The 14,640-nt window shown below is 39.8% G+C and overlaps 2 protein-coding genes across 2 annotated transcripts; both read right to left on the reverse strand.

Annotated features, from left to right (window-relative positions):
- Window positions 1-3,329: 3,329 nt before the first annotated feature.
- On the reverse strand, window positions 3,330-11,977 carry LOC131434019 (uncharacterized protein K02A2.6-like). Its single transcript, XM_058600640.1, has 2 exons — window positions 10,387-11,977; window positions 3,330-3,529 (listed from the first exon to the last, which is right to left on the reverse strand). Exons 1-2 carry the CDS (start codon window positions 11,975-11,977, stop codon window positions 3,330-3,332), a joined length of 1,791 nt encoding a protein of 596 aa, XP_058456623.1.
- Window positions 11,978-12,130: 153 nt separating this feature from the next.
- On the reverse strand, window positions 12,131-14,108 carry LOC131434020 (uncharacterized protein K02A2.6-like). The gene is made up of 3 exons (XM_058600641.1): window positions 12,699-14,108; window positions 12,591-12,654; window positions 12,131-12,492 (listed from the first exon to the last, which is right to left on the reverse strand). The coding sequence occupies exons 1-3, from the start codon at window positions 14,106-14,108 to the stop codon at window positions 12,131-12,133; spliced, it is 1,836 nt and encodes a 611-aa protein (XP_058456624.1).
- Window positions 14,109-14,640: the final 532 nt, after the last annotated feature.

The following is a 14,640-nucleotide window of genomic DNA, read 5'->3' on the forward strand; positions in this document are numbered from 1 at the left end:
CAGAGACGTTTGCCGAGATTTCGGAATATGCGCTAGCTGTTGCCGAGATTCAGCACGACAGCTGTCATTTATTGCCGCGTTACATTTTCGCTTCGCATTGCGCGATTATTTTCAGATGAAATTCTCGAGTGAAAAAATGGATAATCTTCGAAGAAACGTGGAACCACTTGCAAGTAAAAATATTGAATAAATATAGTGACATGTTTCGCTTTATAAAAAGCGACTTTATCAGATCACATTATAAGGGAAAAACACCCAACATGGGGCTCAAAGAGTCTTCGAGGCAAAACTTTGGGGGATATGCGAAAAAATAACCCAATGCATGGACAAATTCAATAGATCAAAGTAAGTTTATTTGTTAAACAATACCGTATATGCATCATTAAATATTGAAAATTTTTGTATATTTATTTTTATTTACATATTTCCAGCTCGACTCAAGGTGGCCGCATCCGGAAACGCCGCTTTTTATTATACTACATGTTTTAAGGTAGAGGCTTTAAGCACTACTGGCAACAAATTTGTAAGCCTCCTTTAAGTGTTAATAAAATGAATTTTTGATCCTGAATGGTGTGTTTGTAATGTTTAGAAATTACAAACAAAATTAATTGACTAGATTTTTAATTACTGATGATTCGGTAATTTGTTTTTTTCATTTTTTCGTTTTATTGGATTGCCGAATATTCAGCGAACGTTTCACTGAGCAAACAGTAAATCTTATGCTGGCGATTTCGGCAATATTTGACGTTTGTCAAATTTGAGGGTGCCGAGACGCTCAGTTATTTTATTTTTGCCGAGATGATTGCTGATTACTCGGCTGTGCGAATCTCGGCATTTTTTTGCCGAGACTCAGCTAAAAAATTTAAGTGTGTATGTCATGTCACTGATTCAATTCGTGTATTCATTGCATATTGCTATGTCTTGTTGAGAGCTGTAAAAACGCATCTCCCCGTTACAGCAAAACCTTCACTCAAATAATGTAATTAATGAGAAGGAAGCGTTTAATACAGTAAAAAATCTATTTCTGAAGTACACCTCGCTCGATTACCCTTTCGAGGACAAGCAGTTTTTCGTTCAGACTGACAGCTCGTACTCTGGGATTGGCGCAGTATTGTTCCAATTCGATGATGAAGAAAATAAACAAGTTCTCTCCTACGCCAGCCGAATTCTGAAGCCAGCGGAAATGAATTACACCGTTACTGAACTAGAAGCTTTGGCAGTTGTTTGGGCTTTAGCAAAGTGGAGACAATATCTTCTAGGATTTAAGTTTACTATCGTGACCGACCATCGCGCATTAAGTGTCGACTGTTAAACGGTCAACTCACACGGTGGATTTTGTTCATACAGCAGTTTGATTTTGAAGTGGTATACATAAAAGAAGATCAGAACATATGGGCAGACGTTGTATCAAGAAACCCGGCTGTATCGAGTACTGGTGATACCATTAATAGACTGTTAACGCTCGGGCGACTTACAGAGGAAGAGCGAGGATTTCGCAAGCTACTCAAGAAATTACCAATTCTACAGACACAGGACATCGCATTACAACACTTTTGCGGAGTGAAGGAAGGAGAATCACGGAGTTCCCCTCAATGTATAATTTTAAAAGAAAATGGTCTGCTATTCATGAAAGGCAAATCTGATAGTGATTGGAGAGTGATCGTCCCTCCCGCTTTGAGGGCTGATGTGCTTGGTTATTTCCACGATCAACCGGGACATTTCGGATTAAAGAAAACTTATGAACGCCTTAAAAGATCGGCCTATTGGAAAGGAATGCGAAAATAGTGTAAAACATACGTTAATACGTGTTCGATTTGTCAATTAGCAAAACCAACTAACTATACTTTTGTTGGTACGGTACGCAGTATTCTTCCGCAAAAGGTCAACGAGTTGCTATCACTGGATCTGTTCGGGCCTCTACCTCCAGACATTGGAGGCGTACGGTATGTTTTGGTGACGATCGATGTCTTCTCAAAATATATATTGTTTTATGCGGTCAAAAAGCCAACTTCTACAGTTTTTTGGAAACGGCTTAGTACGTATTTTGAAATCCATGGAACACCGGCAGCCATCCTTTGCGATCGAGGAAGTCAATTTACTTCTTTGACGTGGACAGAAGCTGTCAAATCAAAGAATATCCGGATGGTCCATACATCAGTGCGACACCCACAGGCAAACCCCGTTGAGCGGACTATGCGAGAACTATCCAGACTTTGCAGGACGTACTGTAATCACAAACATCGGTCTTGGTCTTCGATGCTGCAAAGCTTCGCTATGTGGCTCAATAGCTCGTACCATGAGTCGACCGGAAAGACCCCAATAGAAATTCAGTTGAACCAGCCTCCGACGGATGCCATAAGAAGTTTGCTACGGTTCCCGAAGGAAGCAGACATGGAAGTTGATCTGAACAAAATCCGAAGTCACTTGAAGCTGAAGTCAGAAAGGCGTAGTCGTGATGCCCCGAAGCAAGCCGTTTATCCGAAGGAAGGTGATCTGGTTTTGGTCAAAGCAAATCCCTGTTCTTCGGCCGCCGAGGCAGTTATTAAGAAATTTTTCTTCGTTTACGAAGGACCCTACAAGATCGGCAAGGTTCTTCATCAAGACGTCTTTGTTTTGGTATATCCGGTGTGTGGAAAGGAGAGGGGTATATTTCACCTGAATCTTCTCAAGCCATACCGACAGCGTCCCAGTTCACTACCGGCATCCGGAGACGAAATTATCGCCAACACGTCAGCAACATGAGGACTGAGTGTTAGCTGGACAGGGGAAGTTGTGACCACCCTAGAGAATGAAGGAATAAAATGAGAGAGAGGGTTTTGAGTAGGACGTGAGAGCCGCTTTAGAGTTCTTGGGTTGGAGATTCGTAGTAAGTGAAAGGAAGAGGACGGTCAGAAGATATGGCCGGAGGAAAATGTAAAGTTAGGTTCTAAGGAAGGAAAAGTGAAAGGCTGAAATAGAACGAGGATCACGGAGACGAACTCCGAAGTGAAATAAAGTTAAATGAACTATATCACAAACTTCTATTATTCTCCGTGTCGAAGGTTAGTTACATGGTTAGTTTGAATTCTTAATAATTTAACAAATGTTTGGGGTTAAAAACGGTTTAACTTAAACATATCACATTTTTGCCATCAGTTCCGATTTTTTTCTTGTATTCAAGAACTGCTAGCTTATATTTTATCAGCTCTTGATGCTGCTTTTCCTTCATCAAGTTTCCCTGTCGTTTTATGTCGAGTTCTTTCTCTTTTAGCTGCAAAGTTTTTTTTCGAATACTTAGTTATTTCTCTAACATTATTTCTAATGCGTCTAATGTATTCTGTTTGTAATTTCTAACGTTTTTCTCGATTTTTCTGTTGATTGTTCCGTGGCAGACTATGCGAGCGACGAATGTTAGCATTTTCGTCTACTATCTCCGGATTTTCATTCTCTAAACAAACTAAATTTTCATCACATCGTTCAATTTCACTGGATAGTTGATTCGCTGGTGTGGTCGATGAACTTGCGTTCGACTCCAGTCCAAACACACTACCTGTAGTAAAAAGGACGCTGTTTCGCTATTTGCTTTATTTACAAAAGTTTTTTGTTACCGCTATTGTTCACCGCCATGTCCAATGAAAGAAGATTTGAAACGGCTTCCGTTATAGAACGAATGGGAGGTCCAAGACTATTCAAATCAGCGGTTAAACGATTCCAAAACTATTGCAATTGTATTTCTTTGCGTTTCGCCTTCGGCTCGTCAGTGCTTAAAGCAGTTCAAATTGAACTGCCATCTCGTGCCTAGCAGTTCAACTTAAACCGCTAAGCAGACGCTAAGTTTGCACTACTTATGCAACCCTCAAATAATATTGCACAATTTCTGACGTCTCAGGCGTAAACGAGTGACGGCTTATTACTGGCCGTCGCAGAATGTGAACATTTAGGGGTTTTGTTGGTTTGTGCAAAAAGCACATTTTATTTCTATTTCTTCGCGTTTCGCCTTCGGCTCGTCAGTGCTTGAAGCAGTTCAAACTGAACTGCCATCTCGTGCAGCAGTTCAACTTAAACCGCTGCAGAAATAATATAGCACTTGTGCAATATTATTTGAGGGTTGCATAAGTAGTGCAAACTTTGCGTCTGCTTAGCGGTTTAAGTTGAACTGCTAGGCACGAGATGGCAGGTCAGTTTGATTTGCTTTAAGCACTGACGAGCCGAAGGCGAAACGCGAAGAAATAGAAATAAAATATGTGCTTTATGCACAAACCAACAAACCCCCTAAATATTGTAATTGGTTTTCGAGATATTTGCCGTTTCAGCAAACCTTTGCCCTTTTTCTTCATTAGTTTTTTTCTCCATGTGAGAAACCATCCCCAATTCATAAAATAAAATAAACGAAGAAAACAAATTTCTTTACAACTACCGTTTTGTATCTATTTTCACTTCGCTTTGTTTAGTTGGTCTCAATTTTTGGTTTCAATTCAACGGCGGCAGTTGTTCAATCGCTGAAAACTAAAGATTTTTTACAAAGGCATGAATTTTGCACAGCAATTTAAGATTTTTTTTTATCAAATACGAATTTAATCTACTTGCAAACAAAATTTACATTCACGGTGAAAGGAAATTGAAAATATTAACGTTTTTTTCAAATTTGTCTTCTGTCACTTGCTTTATCGGTACCGACTTTAAAACTCACCGTAGTGACTTCTGTCACCGTGATTCGACTGCAAGAATACGGTGAGAGTTCATCGGAGTTCACTCATGGTGACTTTTGTCACTGCATTCGACTGTCAGAATCGTGTGACTCTGGTGACTCGACTTATCTCACCTCACTCGACTCGCAGAATAAGGGCCTATGATTTTGATTTAAATTAATCTGTCAAATATTCCCGTTTTGTAAGCCTCACAAACCCACACCCACGATGTTAACGGTAGCTGATGGTTTTTACAGCCATTGAACTTCTGTGCCACCTCCGGTGGAACCCTCAACGAGTGAACACGGTGAAAATTCGAATATTTCGCGAGAAAAGATTTTCACCCGTACTTTTGCGATTCCACGTTGTCACGCGTCGAGATTTTCACTTGTAGTCCAGTGAAAAGTAACGAAAATTAACTGGCAATATAGCCCAACTTGCTGTGCCATCAATCGGTGTCATTTCAAGTGAGGTGACACCACCCAGAAGTGAAGAATAACAAGAACTTCTATGCAGATTTTCTGAAATAAATGTTCATGCTTTTATGGTTAGAATCCTAATGGTTTATATAAAAATTTTGAAAATCTCCAACCAATATTTAAAATAACAGTTTTCTGGTATCTGAATGTGATATGAGTACTACACTACATTTTAAATATGAATCAAATAATTTTTACTGGATTGTGCATTAAACAGATTTGAAATGGCAGTCCATTAAAACCTACGTGAAAAGTAGGGTCTCACCGCAACATCTTAGAGCTAAGGCAGTGTCTTATTAAATATGTTACAAAAAAGTATGGAGGAAAATATTCACATAACTTTTCACGTAACTATAAGCAAAGTCTTGGCATTACATTCCTTTGGTGGAATTTGGCCTTTCTGTTTCAACAGACTTCGCAGCCGATTCTTAGTGTACAGAATCATTGCATGGCTAGTACTATGGATCCTACTGACACTAGGAATCCTTTCAGGTCGGGGCTCGAACATACGACAACTGGCTTGTAAGACCAGCATCATATGCATTGAACCGCCAACCCGGGACACGTAACTATGATTGATCGTTTTTTTTAAATGAAAGGAAATTTTTTTTCTGGAAAAAAATGCCAGTTGTCAGGTCTGGTCCTAGGCGCGAATGTCAAAACCCCTTGAATCAAATTGTTTATTTTTCGGAAGAACTGTTTTGCAATAAAAAAAATCTCGTCAACGTGTAAACATATTTATGTGGAATACAAATGGTCGGGTAATCGATCGGAAAAAAAAATTACCCGTACCCGAGCGAGCAGTAAATTTTTTTACTCATACCCGACCCGTACCCGATTGAAAATAAAAATTTTTACCCGTATCCGACCAAAAACCCGTCGGGTACGGGTACGGGTCGGGTTTCGGTTAAAATATCCGAGACCCGACCACCTCTACTCAGTACTTCATCATCACCGAGTTCAGCTCACCTGCAAATCGGTTTCAAAAGCATTGCAGAACGAGTTGAGTAACTGGGTAACCATTTGTGTAGAGAAAACATCGTCTCAACATCGTAGTGTCAAACAATCAGCAGATGAGCGCTGAGTGCGCATCAAATATTAGAACCCACTGAGAGACGATTTGTGAGTTGTGATTTGATGTGTTTGTACATCAACACATTGACACTTATGACACTGTCTCGCTTGCATTCCCCATCCACCAGAGTTGCCATGGGCGGCCAACGTTCGAATCGATGCCATTTCAATCCAATTCTCAAGACATGTTCTCGTATGCTGGAAAACGAATTCTTTTCAGTAGCCAGTTGTGTTTAGCTCGAGACATGAAATTAAATCGTTTATGGTATACATCACGTTACGGTTCCACATTTTTCGTACATTAATGCTCGTGTTAGTTGTAAGTACCATCAAAAACAAAACCGAAAATCTGGTTTGTGTTGGCAGCCTTGTGGTGGCTGATGACAGTACCGTAAACTGGTAGGTTTTTTGCTATTTTCCCCTAAGACAAGACCTGACAACTGGCTTCTTATTCTTCCTTCTGAATCATCCTTCTCATCATTTTAGCCCTGTGGGATAAATATCAACGTATCGGCTACAGTGTAGCCATATTTACAGATTTTTTAATAACTTTATGATAAGAAAAAAATATTTATTTAATTTAAATTTTTAGACTCGGTTTTTGATTTGCAATAAACATGAAAAATGTTTTGGTGAATCAATTTTTTAATTATATATTAACGTTTAAAAACAATCAATTGAGCTTTGATGACACAACACGAAATATCTCATGTTGAACGAAAAATCGAATCCATTGTTGACGTATTACCGGATCTTTTGGAAACCGAAAAAAGTCAAGTTTGGATAGAAATGCTTAGTGCGACCACAGTGTGGAACACAACAGTTCATTCTTCTCGTAAAAATAAACATACTAATATAATAAATCTTTTTGCCACTATAAACATTTATTACAAATGAGATTGAGACAAAGTGGAACATTCTGTGAAAATTTTCATTTTCATTGGTGAGCTAAAATTATACATTTTAATGAACTTGTTTTCTGATTTTCTTTATACTTGGCATCATTGCTCGCGTACCCTGCAAAAGTTTTTTTCTTTTCACAATGTGCGGGTGGCAACATCAAAATCAGCCAATCAGAAACTGGTCCATTTTGGAACAAAAGCAGCCCTCCCAGTTGTCAGGTCTTGTCTTAGGGTACACTAGAGTGACTATAATCAGAGTGGCGACAGCTGTTCGTTTGGAATTACAGCTACCAGTTCCAAACGAGCAAACGACCTGTCAATTCAATGTAAAGCTAATGGAATGTTTTGAATTGTTGCCAACATTACGGATGAGATGTCGTCACTCTGGTTATAGGCACTCTAGGGTACACTATGTCGTTCAAATGTATTTCTATTGGGTTGGACAGGTGGTCTGTTATTGATTTTCTAATTTCTTTCTGGTGTATTAGTTGTTTGTTTGCTTTTTCGTGTGATTTGTGTAGTCGGTATTGTCAATTTTTTCTGGGTAGGTATCTTGTGGTAGTCTTGCTTTTACACCGAACACTAGTTCGTAGGGTGTGTGCCCATGATCTGAGTGTGGTGTTGTGTTATATGAAAATGCATAGTATTGTAACCAATCATCCCAGTCACATTGATGTTCGTTGATAAAAGATCGCAGAAACTCGTTGTGGCATCTGTGATTTCTCTCCAAAGAACTAATTGTCTGAGGATGATAAGCTGTCTTTGTTTGTTTGATTTTTATCAATTTGCAAATTTGTTCTAGAACCTCATTTTGTCGTGAATACGACTTACTTGACTATGAGGTACCTTTTCAAAATTTACCCTCTGAGAGAGTGATAAGTTTTTGATCGTGAATATCTATTGTTGTATCTAATGAATCAACATAATTCTTGCGACATGCCATCGGAAATATGATCACAATTTTATGATAAAATTTTTAGTTGTGTGACATAGTCTCAAATAGTTCAAAATTAAACTTTTCTGAAATGTTTGGTATAAACGAGTATCAAAGAGGATAATTCATATGGCGCGTTTGCCTTCCTCGTATTTTGAAAGCTCATAGCTCAGTGATCTGTGGAAGGATTTATATAATCTAACTACCAATAGAATCGAAATTTTTCAACTTAAACGTGTATAGCAAAAGTATTGAAGTATTTCAATAGTACACTATTGAAAAACCTGTCTCATTTGCTCTATGCCAACACCAGCCAATCAGAACGCGTTCTAAGGAAGAGAACAAAATATCTGCTGCTGTACAACAAATCGTCCGGGAAAAATGTTCCGAAAAGTGGTGAATATCGCAGTGAGTTCCTCAATTTGGTCCTTGTGAATGCTAGAAACGAATCCCTACAGCATATTGATAGTTTCTTTCACTAATTTTGCAAATCCGAAATGAAATAATCGACAATAAAATTCTGTATGCGGCTATCACATAAAAGGAAATCTCTTAACAAAAATTCAATCAGTTTGTATTCAATCGCCACTGCGAGCAGATGTGTTTTGTGTCGTCTGCAAAGCTAGTTTCGCTTTCGACAAGAGCGATTACGTCACAGCTGCCAGTCATTAGCATTGGGAAAAAAACAACGGTGGAGAGCATTGCACAATATCAGCCGTTCTAATGGCTCTAAAAGTTTTCTAAAGAACTATTAGGATTCGTTTTTCGCAAATCGCAGTTAATTATCCTCAGTTTAGTGCAAATCAAGAACAATTTGGTTAGATTTGTGCACTTTTCGCTGTGTGAAATTCACAGTAATCGAGATCTAGTGAAGCCTTTTTTTTTGCGAAAAATGTTCCAGAGTCTAATATCGTAGAGAATTACGCAATTCGACCCTTCTGAATGCTGGAAATGAATCCCTACAGCATATTGATAGTTTTTTTTCAATAAATTATGCAAATCCGAAATGAAATAATCGACATAAAAATTCTGTATGCGGCTATTTTTATAGCCGTTAGGACCGCCCATTAGTGAAAAAGCTACAAACGAAATCACATAAAAGGAAATCTCTTAACAAAAATTGAATCAGTTTGGATTCTATCGCCACTGCGAGCAGATGTGTTTTGTGTCGCCTGCACAGCTAGTTTCGCTTCCGACATGAGCGATTACGTCACAGCTGCCAGTCATTTCGATGGATGAAAAAGCAACGTTGGAGAGCATTATAAAAAATCAGCCGTTCTAATGGCTCTAAAAGTTTTCTGAAGATCTATTAGGATGTGTTGTTCGCAAATCGAAAGAAAATATCCTCAGTTTAGTGCAAATGTAGAACAGTTTGATTAGATTTGTGCACTTTTCGCCGTGTGAAATTCACAGTAATCGAGATGAAGAAGATGAAGCCTTCTTTGTTTTTGCGAAAAATGTGAAAAAGGGGAATGCTTGCATAATTCATACAATTGATCAACTAATTGATATTCGGAAGTGTTAAGGAACATGTCATTTGTTTTCGTATTCACGACATCCAGTTATGTCTCTGACATTACCCACCCGCCTTTTTATATTCGGTTCCTCTATCAGTTTTTAACTCAAGAAGCTTACCGTAAGTTAGGATAAAATTATATACTAACGCTTTAGCTACTACGTTAGCTTGTTAGCTGTAAGCTTACAGCGTATCTGCTATTATTTTTTATTTCGGGCAATGATCCTACAGTATCGATTGTCACTATTTCAAATTGTTTAGTAGGTATATTCGTAATTTGTAATTTGTTGTACTTCATTATAAATGAAGAAAACTTCGTATACCAAAAAATAGGTCTTCATTCATTCAATTCAAAGTACAAAGTGAAAATTTTTCAAACTCCTGTTTGCTACCGTTGCTAGGGTTAGCTATGGTAACTCCAAGGGTTGTCTTAACAACAGCAATTGTCGTCACTTGCTATGTTAGTGGCCAACATTCCTCCTTTGTTATTTCCAGAATACCAAAAAAGGTTCAAGTCTTGGTTCGTCTTTGGATTCAGGATTCTCTTCAGGTTCTTGATGTACTGGAATCGGGGTAACTTGCAATCCAAACTCATCGACGAAAATGTTGAGTGGAGAGTTTTTTTTAGATTCATCTTCTTGCTCACTATAGCGATGCTTGACTTGATTTGCATGTGATCTGATGAGTTTCCTTCTCCCATGCCAGTCATTCAGGAGAACGTTAAAATTTACTTCACCGATAGCTTCAATGATAACCCCAGGAGCCCATGTCCATTTTGAGTTACTTTGGTAGACCTTCGCATAAACTTTATTACCTGCTTGTAAGGTCCGAAGTACTGCACCATGCTTGCGGTTAAACTGGTCGTTCTGTTGCTGGTTGATTGCTAGCGGCATCGATTGTCGTGGTCGGAGAAGACTTAGAACTGTCCGTATGTTTCTTCCGATCATCAGTTGAGATGGTGTTTTACCATTCAGTACACGACTTGGAGTTGACCTGTAAGCTTGCAGAAAGATTTGCAGTGATTCTGAGATACCTTCCCCCTCATTGATCTTGCATAACGCTGTCTTCAATGTATCTACGAAGCGTTCCGCTTGTCCGTTTGACTGTGGGTGGTACGGGGAAATCTGCAAATGTTGAACACCATTTTTGTTACAGAATGCTGTGAACTGCATCGATGAAAACTGTGAACCATTGTCCGAAACGATAGTGGTCGGAACTCCAAAACGGGCGAATAATTCATCCAGAAACTTGATGACAGTTGATGTAGTCGGAGCATGTACGACGGTAATTTCGGGCCATTTGGAAAACGAATCAACAACAACTAAAAAGTGAAGACCGTTGATAGGTCCAGCAAAATCGACGTGGATGCGTTCCCAAGGAAACTGTGACAGTGGCCATGATTGCAGAGGAACCTTTGGAGGTGTCTTCGAATGAGTAGCACAGCTGTCACATCGCTTGACGTGATCGACAACATCATCATCGATTCGGGGCCAGTATACATGGCTTCTAGCAAGAGCTTTCATTCTTTCCATCCCAGGATGCCCCTTATGAAGTTGTTTAAGGATTGGTTTGCGATATGTCTCAGGAATCATCAAACGGTTGGAAAACATAACGCACCCTTTCACTATTTCCAGGACATCACGATAAATGTAAAACGGTTGTACATCGGAATTTACTATTTCTTTGATGTTACAAGGCCATCCTTCATTGATGAATTTGATAACTTGCTGTAGTATGGGGCACTTGACTGTAGCAGCTCGTACCATGTTGAATGTCACAGGTAGTATACTAACAGCTTCTTTAAGTGAAACCTCGATGTCGTTTTCCAGTTGGATTGAAGCGATGACAAAATCTTCTTCCGTTTTTGAGTGATGACTGATCAGGCGAGATAATACATCGGCATTTCCAAACTGGCTGGTAGATACATACTGAATGTCGAAATCGTAGCCCAATAGCGTCAATGCCCATCGTTGAAGACGGTTTGCTGTGTGGAGCGGAATTCCCTTTTTGGACCCAAAAATCCTCAAGAGTGGCTGATGGTCTGTTTGAAGAGTGAATTTGCGACCAAGTAGCATTCGGTGAAACTTCGTTACAGCGAACACCAAAGCTAGACCTTCCTTCTCTACTTGTCCGTATCCTCTTTCAGCAGCGGTGAGGGAGCGGGATGCATGTGAAACGACTTTGATAGCACCATCTGGAAACTTATGCATTGTGCAGGCACCAATTCCCGATTGAGATGCATCTACTGCAACGATGAATTCCATAACCGGGTCGTAATGGGTTAGCAGGAGGTCAGATTGCAGAATTTCCTTGAATCTTCTAAAAGACCTCTGGCAATCGTTGTTCCACACGAACTTGGCATCCTTCTTGAGAAGAGCATCAAGCGGTTTCCGAAGCTGGTGCATTTCCGCGACAAACTTGGCGTAGAAGTTTACTGCACCGAGAAATGAACGTAAACTGGTTATATCCGTTGGAGGAGGCATATTAACTATAGCTTCAATTTTCGCAGGATCTGGTCGTATACCAGTTTTATCAACGATATGTGCAAGGTATTTGATTTACTGCTGCATTCGGTTGAAAAGAACAGTGAGAATTGCATGATGTTCTTCAACTGTTTTACTGTAAACCATTAGATCATCCAGGAACGATTCGACACCCTCGATATCTGCAATCATCGTGTTCATCAGCTGTTGGAAAGCTCCAGGTGCGGATTTCACCCCAGGTGCGAGCCGGTTGAAACGAAACAGTCCTCGATGGGTGTTTATGGCCAGCAAATTTTTCGAGTCGTCATCCACTTCTACTTGCAGGTAGGCGTCGCTGAGATCGATTATGCTGAAATAATTACAGCCGTTGAGCTTGCTGAAAATGTCTTCGGGAACTGGTAGTGGATATATGTTTGACTCCAGAGCGGCGTTGAGTCCTGTTGAATAATCGGCACAGATTCGTATCTTCCCTCCTGTTTTTTTACCACGACAATTGGTGCAGCCCATTGCGAAAAATCAACCGGAGTGATAATACCCAGCTCTTGAAGACGTTGCAACTCAGCATCAACTTTTCCGATAGTCGTGAATGGAACAGGACACTTTTGTTTGTATACTGGAATCCTGGTTTCAAAAATAGACGTACCTGAGTTTTCTTGCAGTGCCCAAGACCTTTCAGGAATACATCGGGGAATCTTGATTTATAGTGTTCGACTACGCTGGGAATATCAACTTGTACTTGGTTGCAAATTGCTGACAATGATTTGTGCCATAGATCGAACAAATCAATCCACTCGAGCCCAAACAGGTTGAGATTGTTATGGGCCACGTAGAGTTTTCCGATTTTGGTAATGCTTCCAAGTGTAACTGTACTTGAAAGTTCACCAAGAAATTGGAGAGCCTTACCAGATGCTGTTGTCGCTACTCGTGTGGTTGGGAGTAAAGGAGGTGATCCAAGGTTTTTGCTCCACTGCATCCGAGAAATGATTGTGATGTCTGAAGCGGTGTCAAACTGCAGAGTCACTTCTGCATCATTAATCTTTACATAAACTCCATTTACCTTGTGATGCTTTTTCTTGCTTGCTGTCTTCGCAGTGTAGCAGCCACAGTAACCTTCCTTATGTCCGGTTTGCTTACAGTCTCTGCACAAATGCTTTGTAAACGAACAGTCGCGAACAAAATGCATTTCACCGCATTGCCAACAGGGTGTCTTCGGGGTGCTTAATTTACCGTTTGTGGTGGTTTTCGGTCCAGATGGATTCGGATGAGTCTTCTTCTGCTTGACTGTACAGACAGAGCTTACCGTTTTCTGCTTCTGTTCCACCATAGCGGTATCATGCTTGAGATTGTGAAGACGTTGACATTCCGTGATAAGCGATTCTAGTTTACAATCTTCTTCAACGTTCGTTTCGAGCTTTGACAATAATCTTGTTCGAATATCCGCGTCCTTCGACGAACGAAGTCCACAGATGAAAACCAAACTTTTGAATTGATCGGCGGTTAGTTTGTTTAACTCAAAATCTTCACAGTGCTTGTTAACTGTTCCAGCGTATGTCACAAAGTCATCAGCATCGTTTTTTGTCAGCTGAAAACAATGATAACGTTTGCTGAACAGTGAAATGCGAATGCTGAACAGACCCTTGAGTTTCTTCACAGTTTCTTCAAACGAGAACTCACGGGGATGTTGTGGAAGCACGAAATTGACGTATCGATCGAAAACGTTGACACTGAGACTTCTCAGGAGTAATCGTACTTTCGCTGCATCGTCCAATTTCGCACCGTCCTTGAGAAAAAGATCTTCGTATTTTCGATACCACCGGTCGAAAACTAATCCATTATCTGGATCGTACGTAAACTCATGGATGTTGGAAGCCAGTGATTCGATGATGAATTCCGGGTTACGTGACGAACGACCGGAATCGGAGCCTTCTTGAATGCCGAATCGCTCCAGGAGGATCATCAATCGTGAGTTCTGCTCTGCCATCTGCTGGTTTTGTCGAACGATCTGTTGCATCAAATTATTGTCCGAAAAACTGTCTTCGCCACCGTGTGCCATTGTATTCGATAACGGGAACTTTCTCTCAATGCGATGAATTCTTAATTTCCTCGTCGCCAAATGTTGTACTTCATTATAAATGAAGAAAACTTCGTATACCAAAAAATAGGTCTTTATTCATTCAATTCAAAGTACAAAGTGAAAATTTTTCAAACTCCTGTTTGCTACCGTTGCTAGGGTCAGCTATGGTAACTCCAAGGGTTGTCTTAACAACAGCAATTGTCGTCACTTGCTATGTTAGTGGCCAACATAATTTCTCTTTAGTATGTTTAATGATTTTGTTGTTTTTGCAAATTTCACAATCTGTTTTGTCCGATGTATCCTCCTGTAGGTAGTTCATGGTGATTCGTTAATATTATTTGTATTTCGCGAAGGTTTTTAATAAACTTCGGTGGTTAGTAGATGATAATGGTGTTTTCAGTTTTTGTAGGATGAGTCCTTTAAACATTTCCATATGTACCATTTCAAATATTTTATCATTGCAAGAGATTGCTACTCTGCTAACTGCTCTGATTTTTTCTTGGTATTTGCA

The sequence above is a fragment of the Malaya genurostris genome, chromosome 3 (assembly GCF_030247185.1).
Source record: "Malaya genurostris strain Urasoe2022 chromosome 3, Malgen_1.1, whole genome shotgun sequence".
NCBI lineage: Eukaryota > Metazoa > Arthropoda > Insecta > Diptera > Culicidae > Malaya > Malaya genurostris.